Source organism: Lygodium microphyllum, chromosome 22, assembly GCF_053477565.2.
Source record: "Lygodium microphyllum isolate KBCC chromosome 22, Lygodium_microphyllum_v1.1.10, whole genome shotgun sequence".
In the NCBI taxonomy this organism is placed as follows: Eukaryota; Viridiplantae; Streptophyta; class Polypodiopsida; order Schizaeales; family Lygodiaceae; genus Lygodium; species Lygodium microphyllum.
Genome location: NC_141156.1, coordinates 3,791,191 through 3,806,070, shown reverse-complemented (window position 1 = coordinate 3,806,070; position 14,880 = coordinate 3,791,191). Strand labels below are relative to the sequence as shown.

Here is a 14,880-nt window from a genome sequence, read left to right as displayed (position 1 = left end):
CAAAATGAGTCAAGAAAACCACCCTTAGATTGTGAGTGTAAGGGTAAAAACTTTGTAGGTATACCATGAAGTTGCGTACGAATGCACCTATATAGGGAGTAGTAGTCACTCATGCTTTACTTCGGATGTGCTTCTACATGTGATTCCCTATGCTCAATAGTGAACCCTCACACATGCGACGCCACGAGGGTGTAATCTTGAGATATACGCCAATGTTGTATCTTTCTATATTATGAAAATAAGGATTCCATATTGATAGATTATGTGTCCTTTTCCATTGTGCCTCGTGAAAGATTATGACTTAAAAGTCCCATGGTCTGTAACACCACTTACAGACCCAATGGGATAGGGCCATATAGACCCAATGGGCTCGTAGCTCTTCGAATTTTCACCATGTGCTCGTTCCTCTCCGAAAATTTAGTGACATTCTTTGATTTCTTTATCACCTTAACAATCACTTCCCACACTTGAAGCTCACCATATTATCGACTCTTATGTGAGATTTATAGAGGCACAAGAGTGGAGTTCTAATCATCAACCATAATGACCCTATGTACGAACTACATTTTAGGAAGAATACCCAAAGCTACTTATGTATGTAGTATTTGATTGAAAGAGGTGCAAACCTAACCCCATAGACAATGTGAAAGGTTCAACGTGTTGAATCTCAATGTTCAAGAGGTTTGACACTTGTATCCCACAATATAAACACCTTCCCCTTTCCTCTACAATTGATAGAGGTGGGACATACAACACTACCCAAGGACCTTGGAATGGGTTAATCTTTAGACATAAACCACTTTGCCAAATGGTTTTAACATTGGATTCAAATAGCATATGCAAGGCAGAGAGTGACACCCATGTAGGGCAATTTGACAGAAGGACCTTTGGCGAGAAACCCACAAGATGAGGCATGCAATCTACCAAGTTTCCTTTGAAACCCAAATCACAACCTAGAATCCAATCTCTTTCATTAACCAAAACCAACTTGCCCTTATCATAAACGTAGCCTTGAACGACTTAGAAAACTCCTTGAAGTGTGTTTTGTACCTAAGATGCATGAAAATGCTTGTTGCAGTCATAATACTCAGATAGGGTTAATAGGAATCATAATGCCATGCAATCCCTCTTCCAAGCATTGATTTTCTATATTTCAACATCAAGACACTAGAGCACAATGTGGATGTCATGAGTTCCCCTATCAATAAATGTGCATGGGACTTGCATTAAATGGAAGCATCATCATGAGGCTTCAGGGCTTTCCTTTGAACATCACATGAAAATCCTATTGCTTACGGTTGCTTTTCCCCTTCATGCATGCAAGTGGTGTTAAATACGAGACACCATGATAGCCACTGAATGGCAACTTTCCCTTGCTCACACCGAGTTTATTTATTTCATGACACCCTCTTAAGTTCGGACCACTTCTAGTAGTGTTTCTTCCACTTGAACAAATTTGCATGAATGCCAGGGTATGTATGTTACACACAAGGCATGAGAATAATTAATGAGACACTGTTGAATGACTAGTGAGACAACATGGAATATAAAAGCTGCCAGAAACAATTACTGGATGCCCTTTCTTCTGAGCCGAAAAAATGGATGACCCAAGCTACATGTGATGCCCTTGAGATGTATTCTCTCTCAATGTTACAACGTTTGTTGGTCCGTGCACCAAACCATTACTCAATACAAAATTTTGGCACTTCAACAAGAACTGGATTTTGAACAACACACACAAACTGAGCACTCGCAACGTTCTACTAAGGACTCCCTGGTGCTGGCTGCACTAGCGTGAAGACTCGTCGCCCGGTCTGATCAATCCGGGTGCACTTGACATGGAGTTGATCTCCAACAGATAGGCTTGACATGCATATTTTCTGCAAAGTCACATAGTAAATTGTCAGAGTCAAAGTCAAAGGTATATTTTGATTCAATAAATTGTCAATGCCACAAAATAAATAGTCAAAGGCTTCTTTTGACAGCAAATATTTTCCTTCATGGTAGTTGTTGTCAGCTTGTTATTTAGTATCATGTGGGGTGGTGCCACATCCACTCACTCTGATGACTTTCCAGAGTGTAACAGTAAGGATGCAAAAGAACACGCCACACCATGTTGACTTCACTTTCAAGACTTCCAGAAAGTCTAGTAAGAACCAGGCATGGCACCACCCTTGCATGTTTATTTTCAAGTTACACAAACATATCTCCCAAACTCACCTCATCATAGAAAATCTTGCCAAGCTCTCCATTGTTCATCTGCAATACAGCTCCCAGTGCTTTTATTTGGTGCACTTTCACAAAATACTCCTTATCAGTATCAAGCAATGATGGATATTTGTCGGCTTCACTTCTAATAGTGCACCTCTTATCTTCAGAGCTTTCTGAAGTGCTCACATCACAATTTCCTTTATACGAGCCTGGGGACATAGCACCCACATTAGAGCCTGGCACCTGCTTCTGCACTTTCCTAATATCATCCAGACGTTGAGAAGAAGCAGCATTAGAGACTGATGCCTGCTTCTGTGCCATCCTACTATCATCTGGTCGTCGAGAAGGATGATTGCCTGCATCAGAATTTGATGTTGAGGTAAAAGAGACTGTACATCCAGAAGAAACTGGTGCTTGTATGCCACCAATAGTAGTGTACTCTGAACTCTCTGTAGCTGAAATTGATAATCTGTCTGCATCCACTGTGGTCTGTAAGTCCAGAGGTTTTCTCCATTCTGATGTAGAATTTGGCTTCTCTTGGCTTAGCCTTGGTCTCTCACTGTCAAGCCTTGAACCACGGGATGGAAACTCATACAGCACAACTTTGCTCTCAACTTTTGTGGTGGCTAAGGTTCCCTCATCTTCAGCAGTTGTTTCTGTGTCATTTTCCCCAGGAGGTGAACGCTGAGTTGCTTTTAGTGAAAGCTTCAGATTCCCACGTACATCTCGTCCAATGCACATCACATTTAGTTTCTGCCCTACTGAAAGTGCATCAGAAACTCTAACCACCTGCCCATAACAAAGATTAAGAATCTCAGCCTCTTCAGTTGCGAGTATTATGGCAAAACACCGTGAAACTCAATTGAAATGGTACCTTCTCATGAGAAATCTCAGAGATGTGAAGCAATCCCTGATGACCACCTTCTATTTCTACAAATGCACCAAAGTCTTTAATGGATAAAATAGAACCACTGTAAATGCTCCCCACTTCAATCTCCTTTCCAATTGCCGACTCCACCTGGTGACAGTCGATCCATATGAATTAATAGACCAAAGCAAACAATGGTCCAGTTGGAACAAATCACTTAAAGAAGAAATATGAAGATTTACAAGTGCATTCTTAGATTTATGCAGTCATTTTTTAAATGAAATGTAGCTGTATGGATAATTCATTGTGATAGTGGCTAAACTGGTTCAAATTTCGGCCTCCTGTTACTTTTCTACAAACTTTCATATGGGCAGCTCAAAGTGAAAAAACTAAGATCTGCTGATAATGCAAATCTGAACCAGTCCACACAAACCTGAAATAGCAGATTGGTCAAAATAAGTTTATCAAAATACATTAGACGTAAGGCTCATCATGGAAAGCGAGTAAAAGGCAGAGTACCTAACATTGATAGCTAGTGTCAATGCAAACCATTTGATATTTCCATGAAAGGTCATGATAATAATTAGAATACACACTCTCAAGTCTAGGCATTCAGGTTGCTAGGGAGTCCTATGATCTATCCAATCACTGCAAATATTAGATACATAAGTCGTAAGGCTCATCATGGAAAGTGAGTAAAAGGCCTAACATTGATAGCTAGTGTAAATGCAAACCGTTTGATATTTCCATGAAAGGTCATGATAACAATTAGACTATGCACTCTCAAGTCTAGGCATTCAGGTTGCTAGGGAGTCCTATGATCTAGCCAATCTCTGCAACGAATGTCTAGCCATAATATATTTTGTTCTCCTACTACAACAGATAAATATTAAAACAATTTTTGGCTATTAGACTCCAATATGTACAGATGGTTACGGCTGCATTGTTTATACAGGCCAACAACAAAAGTGTGAACCTCGTCAATGCACATCACCTACTGCTTAGTCGTGGTTGAGGATGAAAGCAACAGAGGCCAGCCTGCCTAGACCCACTTTGGAGGATCAGGTTGATAGGGCTGAGAAAGAGGGCAGATGTGTTGGTTGGTCCCCATATCCCTGGCAGAAGCTTCACATGTGACAGCTGTGGATCAAGGAGAGCACATCACCGAATGAGTTGGTTTAAGGGTGCTGGGCTACCTCTTCACTGAGATGCTTCATGTTTTCTTGCAGGATGATGATTACCTTGGCAAATATAATGAGCCGTTTCCATGCATTACCTTGGTAGATATAATGAGCCACACTTTTTTCTACAAATTTTACAGATGTCATTTATCCCATGCCCAAAAGTTGCCACGCCTCATCATGCATTACCAACACTCAGCTGGAATGTACAGACCACCTCCGATTGTGGTGATCAAGAGTAGTAACCCTTTCTACAGTAGACACCTCCAGATTCAATCCCTGATGCAGTAAAACCAATGATCATCCTGCCCTTTTTACATGCAACTTGGTCATTGCGATACCAGAGCTCTAATGTATGCATGTGTCTGTCCGTACCAACCACAATCTTGCCCCAATACCAAAAAAAGTATATCCTAAGTCATTTCTGCTTAGTCACTGCACTACTATGCTTTAAACTTCATGTAAGGAACAAGCAACTTACCATATCTTTAGCTTGATCATAACTAGCCTGATCTTTTGCTATCACACAGACCCTACCATCTTCTGAGACAGAAAGTCGAGCACCTGAAAAGCCATAGGACAATGTGGAAGAGTGATTAGGACTGTTATGTTCTCTTAGCCATTTATTGATAGTGCATTTAAACAGGACAACAAGCATGCTGAAAAATGGTACATAAAATATCATCGCCTTGAAATCACTACTCTCACATTGAACATTTCCATCGCTATTAATTTAAAGCACATACCTGTGACTCGTTGTATGTTCTTCACAGTGGTACCTTGAGGGCCAATCACACGACCAATAGATTCTTTTTGAATTGAGAAGTAACCTGACCCATTGATCCAGAGTTATATTGGTCAACTACGACCCAATTTACAGGATTGGAAGCTTCCTGAATAGCTATTGATTTTAAACAGATCAATTCAAAATCAGAACATTGTAGTTTACAAAGGAGCAATGGAATAACCATCAAACCTTTGCGTGGTGCATTTTGCTTCTGTTCAGAATTTGGTTCCTGTATTTCCTGCTCCATGCTGTCAAGAATATGTGTCCGTGCAGCTAGAGCTGGTTCCAAAGCTTCACACAAAATGTCAAGAGGTATTCCAGCTGGTTTTATGTCTAGCTGTATTGCAGTTATTCCAGACCTGGTTCCTGCAATTTTGAAGTCCATGTCTCCACAATGATCTTCAAGTCCCTAGAAAAATTCAAGATGATCCAGATCATTTGAAGTGGTTCCATCATCACCTAAGACGTATGTAATAGAATCAACCATAACACAAGCACAAGATCCTTTGGACACAAAATCCTTTACTACCAACAAATAGATTTTAAGATGTAAAAACCAAAAAGAGGCCTCCAGTAAGTGTTTGATGATTTAAAAAAAGGTGAGATTGTACAAGCTGTTTCAATATTTCACCTTTAACAAAGCATTTGCTAAAAATACAACTTGAAAACATAAGTACTTGGTGCTCCCAAGCTTTATTGGCAAGACAATGTTATGCCTGTCCTCCAATGCTTTACAACTAGTTATGTAGCATCTTCCCTAAGGACATGAATAGAAGGCAAAGTCAAGTGGGAGGAGCATCTCTCCACAACCGGTCTGAAGACAAGTCTCCTAAGTGTAGAGGATGTCCAAAGACAAATCTCTTCTCCCAAGCCTAAAGTATTAGGATTCATAACATGTACCATCGGTGGGCCAGTATCACACGATGGAGAGTGTTTGTGACATGCAACTCTATTCACTTTGCATAGACAACATATGGCTGCACTTATCTGCATAATGCAGTTGGAGAGTGTTTGTAATATGCAACTCTATTCACTTTGCATAGACAACACATGGTTGCACTTATCTGCATAATGCAATTGGCAGTACGAAATATCTTTTCGTAAGATACAAAAGCTATTTCAACAATTCATGCATAGTTACCAGGAACGGGGAATGGGAATGGGAACGAGACCCCCCGGAACGAGGGGAACGCCCAAAGTTAGGGAACGGGAACGGCATTATATATATATATATATATATAAAGAGAGAGAGAGAGAGAGAGAGAGAGAGAGAGAACAGTTAAGTCTAGATTCATCTAGAAATTATAGGTAGGCAGGAGAAGCGCTAGGCAGGCAGGAGAGGCGGGTGTCAGGAGGCGGGCCTGGCAATCGGGCGGCCAGGCAATGGAGAGAGGCGTGAGGCATGTCAGGCAGGCAAGAGAGGTGGGAGAGGCAGGAGCGGGCTAGCTGGCACGAAGCGGGGCAAGAGTCACGACAAGCGAGCCACGACAGTATTCACGAGGCGAGAGTCGAGCAGCTAGCGCAAGGCGGGACATGACACAATCAACGATTTTTTTATTTAAAAAAATGCCCCGCTGCTGGAACGGCCGTTCCAAACAGGGAACGGCCCAAAACGGGCAGGAACGGGACAGGGAACGGGCTGGAACATTCCCCAGCGTTTCCTGGGCTCGGACCTCCCAGAACGCGTTAATCTATTCCTAAGTGCTGGAACGGGCATTCCCTGTTTCTATGAATTCATGGCTTCAATACAACAATTGTGCATCTTTCACATGCAACAGACCTATTGTGTCCCTTGTTAGCACATATTTGATAGAACCGTATGTGAGGGATTCCCCGGTTGGGTAAGAAGACTGATGATGTATTGCCGCTTTGTTGGGTGTAAAGTCCCTTCCGGTGTGAAGTCCCTTAATCTCCGTGTGTAAACTTATACGGGTGTGCACACACCCTTATTTGTACCCTAATATATAAATACATTTTATTCTTTGTGTACTGTGACTTGCTGGTACACTCATCTTGTGATTCTCTCACTCTCAACATTGTTCCTACTCCATTTCTGTCTTGCATTCCATATGCATAAGTGTGACATTGGACCCGGAAATTGCAGAAATTGTGCACATTGGCCTTGAAAATTTTGGGGCTTTTCATGCATTAGTGAAATTTTGCTCAGCTGAGCCAAATTTACTGACATTGGTGCACATTTGAACCCAAGAAATTTGGGGCTTTTGCAAAATTTTGCAAAGTTTTGCTAAATTTGCCTATTTTATGCTCTTGGGAACATGTATTAATGCAATTGGAGTAAATTGGTCATTGAAATTTTGGGGCTTTTGCTGAAATTTGTGAATTTGGCAAAAATTGATGTGTGAAATGCACATTGAGGACATTTCTAAAGCAGTCTTGGTGTTGTAAGCAATGAAATTCGAGTTTATTATCTCCCACTTGTGCGATTTTGAAGAAATTGCAAAGAATTTTGGTGTATCAGAAGTGCTTTTGGGCACGTGTATGCAGTACACTTGTTAGGCAGCTCCTATTGAGTTGATGTAATGCAGAATATTCATGGTGCAGCAATCTTAGTGATCATTTGTAGATCTGGGATTGTTGCAAATGTATTTTTGGTGATATTGGTGAGGTGGGAGTCACCTTGCAGTGGTGTATGCATGGATTGTATGCTGAAATCTCAATTATATTGATGAAAGTCATCCTTTCTACTGCTGTACATGTATTTGGATCAAATCTTGCTCTTATTTCCTAAAATTAGCTGAATATTCAGGTTGCTATTTACTGTAATAAAATACAGCATTGCTACTTGGCACTTTGCTGAGTAATGGCCACTAATGCTTCTAGCAACAGTGACACTAAATCCCTTCTTGAAATCAAGGGGTTTGATGGCACTAGCTTTGATCTCTCGAAGGACAGGATGCAAGGCATTCTGTTTCTCAAGGACTGTGATGATGCTCTCTTGGAAACCAAGCTTACAGCTATGACAGATGAGGATTGGGCTAGACTCAACAAGAAGGCCATTGCATACATTAAAATGGTTGTCTAATGATGTACTTTCAGACATTAAGCATCTTGATATGGCTTATGCCATATGGAAAAATTTTATGGACACTTATGAAAATACAACTCCAGTGAATCAAGGGCATCTCATGCGCAAGCTTGTGAACATGGAGTTGGATGAGTCTAAACCAACATCTAAGCATTTAAGTGCTTTCACTGGGATGTTGAGTCAGTTGCAAGACTGTGGTTTGCAGCCCTTCAATGATAAACTAAAGGTTATTTTCTTGTTGATGACTTTGCTTGATAGCTGGGAGTCTTTGGTTATTTCACCAAGCAACAACCCTGCTTTAACCTTTGATGGTGTTAGGAGCTCTATTCTCAATGAGGAGATCAAAAGAAAGTCCAGTGGAGAAAGCAATGGTTCAACCTATCATCTTAGAGGCAGTGGTTCAAAGAAGAAAGGTAATGCAGGAAAAAAAGGCAAAAGCAGGAGTCACAACAAAGGCAAATAGAAAGATGTCACTTGCTATCAATGTGGGCGTAAAGGACAAAAGCCCGATTGTCGGTACTACAAGAAAGAGCAAGAAAGAAAAGAAAAATGACAAGAAAGATGATGATAGCTCTCCCTCAAAAGAAGTTGCCAAGGGAAATGTTGCATCTAGTGTGGTCATTGAAGAGCTCTCTGACACTGGAGAGATACAGTATTGGTTGCATGTCTTGAATGTAACACGCCAAGAACCAAATGAGAAAGTCCAGGTCTATGCCAAGAAATTAAAGTAAGTTTTGCAAAAACTTAATACTTATATTCCCATTCCAGCGGCTGCACAGTTGCAATATTTCCTACATGGATTGGACTTCAATATCCAAGTACAGCTTAGTAGTGTCACTTTGGCCAACATTGACACTGCTATTACACAAGCAGAAGGAGTAGAGTCACGCTTGCAAGCGGCTTATGCGACAAGGATAAATTGGAATGGTAATGATGGGCTGTCCCAATCATGGATAGTGGACAACAGTGCCTCCTTTTATGTTACTCCCTCTTTGGAGTCATTTTCAGAATACATTGCAAGTTGCCTAGGCAAGGTTTACTTGGAGCAACAACTATGAATGTGAGATAGAGGGTGTTGGTACTATTCCTTGGCCCTTGAAAATGGCCAAGAGCTGATTTTACACGATGTTAGGTATATACCTGGCATAACGAAAAGTCTATTGTCAGTGTTGGGCAACTTGATGCAAGAGGATATTTTACTACCTTTGGTGGTGGATCTTGGAAGGTCCACAAGGGCTCTATGCTGATTGTTAAAGGTAGCAAAAAAGGGACTTTGTACTATTTGCATTGAAAAGCATTACCTAGCAAGTTTTTGGTTGTGGCTGAAGTTCATTCACAGATGGAACTTTGGTATAAAAGACTTGGCCGTATGAGCCAGAAAGGCCTTCAGGTTCTCTCCTCTTTAGATAGATTTGATGTAAACGGCTTTGGTCTCGATTTTTGTAATGATTGCATATATGAAAAACGTGTGAAGTCTCCTTATTACTCTGGTGTCATTAAGAAGCCCAATGCTCTTGATTTAGTACACTCTCATGTGTGTACTATGCTTGTTATTTCATATGGGGGTGCACAATACTTTGTTACTTTTATTGATAATTCAATAGAAAGTCGTGGGTGTATGTGTTAAAGAGCAAAAAGAAAGTGTTTCCGCCTTTAAAAGGTTTCATGATTTTGTTACCACACAGAAAGGGCTTAAGTTAAAAGCTATAAGAACAAATAATGGAGGTGAGTATGTTTCTAATAAGTTCAAAAAGTGTGGCGAGGCTAAAAGATATAATTGCACACTTTGTGAGAGAGTCGGATACATGCTAACCACAGTTAATCTCTCGTAGCAATTCTAAGGAGAGGTTCTTAAAACGGCAATTCATGTCTGCAATTGCTCCCCCAATCGTGCATTGGAAAATGGCATTCCTGAAGAGGTTTGGTCTGGCAAACCTGCTTTATATGACCATTTGCATGCCTTTGGTTGTGATGCCTTTGTGCATATTCCTATAAATCAGAGGACCAAACTAGACATGAAATCCATCAAGGGCATCTTCATGGGATATGGAGATGAGGGGGAGATGGGTTATAGAGTTTGGCTTCCTCAGGACAGGAAGATAGTTCGCAGCCAAGATGCAGTATTTAATGAGGCAAAGTTGCTGAAAAATGCTACACAGAGTGACCTTGACAAAAAAATGTCAAATTTCAGCATGAACAGCCAGTCATTCAACAACCATTAGCTGAAGATTATGTTCCTTTTGATGCTGAAAATGAGCAGCAACCTTTTGTGCTACAGCCAGAAGATAATGGACAGCAAATAGATGCACGGGATGGAATAGGACAGCAAGAAGAGCATGTTGAAAACAGGTTACAGTAGCAAAAAAATGCTGAAAATCAGCCACCAAGTAATGGTGTGCACATACCTGAGGATGTAGGCCCATTGCCTAACAATACAAATCATTGGGTAAGAAGGTCTACATGTGTCAGAAGGCAGCCACCGAGGTTTCAACCATCTTTGGATTGCATTTAATTGACTAATGAAGGTGAGCCTCTAACATTTAGAGAGGCACAATCATGTGAAAACAAGAGAAAGTGAGAGCTTGCCATGCAGGAAGAGATGAAGTCTCTGTATGCAAATAACACATGGGAGCTTGTACCTTTGCCCAAGGATAGGAAAGCTATCCCTAACAAATGGGTTTACAAGGTGAAATGTATTGATGGGAAGAAGTACAAAGCACATTTGGTTGCTAAGGCCTATACACAAAAGGAAGGCATAAACTTCCAAGAGGTTTTTTCACCAGTGGTGAAGATGATTACGCTCTGTGTTTTGTTTACCTTCACTACATCCTTGGAGTTAGAGTTGGATCAGATGGATGTGAAGACTACTTTTCTTCATGGTGACCTGGATGAAGAGCTGTACATGAAACAACCCGAAGGTTTTGCTATTCCAGGGAAAGAGCCTTTGGTTTGTAAGCTGAAACATAGTTTATATGGGTTGAAGCAAGCCCCTAGACAACGGTATAAAAAGTTTAATACCTTCATGCTCAACCACAAATTTGAACGCAGTCATGCAAATCACTGCTTATACACTAAAAAGGCTAATGATGGAAGCCTTACTCTGCTAGTCTTATATATGGATGACATGCTAATTGCATGAAAGCATAAGAGTACTTTGAAAACTCTTAAAAGCCAGCTGAGTTCAGCCTTCTCAATGAAAGATTTGGGGGCAACTGAACACATTTTGGGCATGCGCATTAAAAGAGAGAGAGGGCAACACTTCTTGTTTCTCTCATAGGACAAGTACATCAGAAAAGTACTTGGCAGGTTAAATATGGCCTCTAAGTGCGCCTTTACCATCACATACAAAGCTTAGCAAAGTTGATTGCCCAAAGGACGATGCAACTACTAGTGCTATCAAAGGCATACCTTATGCATCAGCTTGTGGTTCTTTGATGTATGCCATGGTTGCAACTCGCCTTGACATTGCTCATACAGTGGGAGTTGTTAGCAGATCCATGTCTAACCTTGGCAAGCCACATTGGGAAGCAGTGAAATGTATCTTTAGATACTTGAAAGGTACACAAGAGAAGTGTATATGCTATGGAAAAGGTACACTAGAGTTGCAAGGATTTTGTGATTCAAACATGGCAAGAGATCTTGACACTAGAAAATCTACTAGTAGGTATGTCTTTACTTTGGTTGGTGGGGCTATTTCTTGATGTTCAAGGTTGCAAAAAATTGTGGCTAATGGGGCTATTTCTTGGTGTTCAAGGTTGCAAAAAATTGTGGCACTGAGTACGCTGAATATATTTCAGCCACAGAATCTTCTAAAGAAGCTATTGATTTTGATCTCTCTTCACGTACTCCAATGCTTGGTTGTGATAGCCAGAGTGTAGTATGTCTAGCTCAGAATGCCATGTTTCATAGACGTACCAAACACATAGATGTTCGGTACCACTTCATTCAACAGGTCCTGGATGATGGTCTTGTCACACTAACTAAGGTCAAAATCCAAGATAACCCTGCAAATGTTCTCACTAAGTCTTGCAAAGGCTCAACATGAGCATTGCATCTGATTAGTGGCAATTGGCTAGCTTGAATGTACCTATTCGGGCCTTTAAGAAGGAGGTTGTTGGTGTAAAGTCCCTTCGGGTGTTAAGTCCCTTAATCACTGTGTATCCACATTATTAGCTAAAGTATAAGCTCCTCCTCCCCTTGGACTAGTTGCAACTCTCCTACAGCCATGCTACATCAAAGAAGAGGAATCAACTTGGCATAGAAAAGGCAAATGAGTTGGTATTTGTTAGTGCAAATTTATGGATACTTTGTAAGAATGTGTTTGCCAAAGCCAATCCATTGTGGAGTGGGAGAAAAAACAAGAGGATGATGAGGCCAGGAAGGAGATGCAAAGAGCTATTCATGGTCATCAAGCTAGCTCCTCCCATACAAGGGAGACATGATTTATGCCATTATCAAATAGTTCACAGATTAGTGGCCTTTGGCCCTCACATGTTTAGTCTGTTGTTCCATGTCATCTGCCATACCCCATGGCAGACATTGTGATTGTGAACTTTTTCCCAACTCTATTTTATAGCTCATTGCTTGAACTATGGTTTGTAAATATTTAATCTATTGTTTTATAATATGTACCATACCCCATGGCAGACATTCTCATAGTGTACTTTTTTCACAACTCTACTTTATAGCCTGTTGTTTGAACTATTGTTCCTAGGTGTTGAGCATCCATGGGGTTCGTATAAAACCACTATTTATCCCTACATTCTCGTACTTTTCCCTCCAATGTTTTGTTAGTCTAAAATGTTGATTTTGTACTAGTTTATCTCAAAACACTATTTCATTGCAATGAGACTTACATAATGGTTAATATAGAATGTAATTTCTTCATGCCATCCCTTGCTTCTGATTATCCATCGCGAGGTCATCCCTGTCCCACCGGACTATGCTCCACATAGTTCTATCACTCTATGGACCAAAAGACTAAATTAGTCGAATGGCTTCGTGATAGTCTCGAGGGTCTTAGAGTATATCATCAGAAAGGTGCTGTCACATAAATTTAAGTGATATTTACCAAGAAAAGTAATTAAGAAGCTGTAACCACTCATATCTATTCTATAACAAACATGAACAAAGTTCATGGGGGCATGGTTGTATGCACATCTGAGGCACACGTGTGAACAAGGAATAAGGCCAGTTAATCAATGGACTAAGGCCATTTATGTGTGTGAACAAAGGCCAAAACCAAGTAAGTTAAATTAAGAGGTAACCATCCATTAAACTTACTATAATCTTATTAAATAGTGGTCATGCCAAGGCTATTTGAAGAACTTCATAACTCAATCCCACATTTTCACTCTTCCTATTCTTCGGTAGACCCTAATTTTGACTCAGACCAACAAGCTTCCAAATCGCTTCTATCACTGTTTTCATAGCCAAACCAAGTAAGTTAAATTAAGAGGTAACCATCCATTAAACTTACTATAATCTTATTAAATAGTGGTCATGCCAAGGCTATTTGAAGAACTTCATAACTCAATCCCACATTTTCACTCTTCCTATTCTTCGGTAGACCCTAATTTTGACTCAGACCAACAAGCTTCCAAATCGCTTCTATCACTGTTTTCATAGCCAAATCAAATCCAAGACCAAAGGAAAAGAATTGTATTGTGCCCTAATGATTGTTGTAGAAGTTCTCATGACTGCATTTATTGCTTGTAACAGCAGCCATGACAGCAATTCATGCTGGTAACAACAGTGACCTGATCAATAAAGCCACATGGACCCTCAAACAGCACCCATGACTGCATTAACAGAAAAAAACTGTAAATCAAGACCCCCAACTTGGTCTCATACATCCACAACAGAGTTAGAGTTATGTCCCTAGACATCCGGATGGGCGCTAGTATCATTGGTTACATTGGTTACAAAGTGACTTGGTGCGAATGCACTAAGGACCGAGTCGTATAAATAGGACTCAATGCCCTATTGTGCACATTCATTGGGTGATCACCACTCGTGGACTCTTGGCCCATTGATCAACACATTTGTACACTGGGATGGTGTGGACTGGTGGTATGGGACGCCAACCCTTGAGATGTAATCGTGGCCCGGAATGCTGCTAGCTCCCAAGCTTGGGGTGAGCTAGTTTGGCTCTACGGTTAGGAGGCAAGTCTAATATCCAATCCCTTTTATGATAAGTTCAACTTGCACCATGTCTCGCATGGAAGTTGGATCCTAGGGGGGACATTTTATTGGTATCATAGCATCAACCCACGATTGGACGCAAGATCCGATAACGTGCATAGAACCACTTTTGCTCACGGAACCACGATAGTCCGCACCTGACAGGTACACCTTTTTCTCGTTAAGGGTGGTATAGACATTGTTGGTGGGAGGGGTGTACACGAGAGGCACGTGTTTCAGATTGTGGGTATGAAAGCAAGGTATGTTTTCCTTTTCGTACCTATGCTCAAGTTTTGTGTTGGGATGATGCTTAGGCGTAAGAGTTTTTCAGTCGTTCTGACAATTGGAGTCTAAGGAGCTGCCACTGCAAGGCTATGGCAAACTAGCCTTGGCATGACCACTATGGAGTTCAAGCCATCTTTTTAAAGAAATGCAAACTAGCCATAGAGTTAAAGAAATGTACCACCAATTGGCCGAGCTGCATAGTCCCCATTTTCCGTTTGTGCCTACAGCCATGAGGACGTTGCCTCTTCAATTCCAACCAGATCCCTTTAAAGGGGAGAAGAAGAAATGTGATGAGACAAACATCGATTCATGGCTAGCC

General features: G+C 40.9%; 1 protein-coding gene across 1 annotated transcript in view; it reads right to left on the bottom strand.

Moving 5' to 3' along the window:
- Positions 1-1,179: 1,179 nt before the first annotated feature.
- LOC148016833 (polyribonucleotide nucleotidyltransferase) overlaps positions 1,180-14,880 on the bottom strand; it is a 146,437-nt gene continuing 132,736 nt past the window's right edge. The window contains exons 13-18 of the mRNA XM_087663022.1: positions 5,237-5,456; positions 5,007-5,090; positions 4,742-4,824; positions 3,086-3,229; positions 2,221-3,000; positions 1,180-1,880 (exon numbers count right to left, since the gene is read on the bottom strand). Coding sequence (XP_087519148.1) covers positions 1,764-1,880; positions 2,221-3,000; positions 3,086-3,229; positions 4,742-4,824; positions 5,007-5,090; positions 5,237-5,456 — 1,428 coding nt within the window. The 3' untranslated portion in view covers positions 1,180-1,763. The remainder of the gene's footprint in view (positions 1,881-2,220; positions 3,001-3,085; positions 3,230-4,741; positions 4,825-5,006; positions 5,091-5,236; positions 5,457-14,880) is intronic.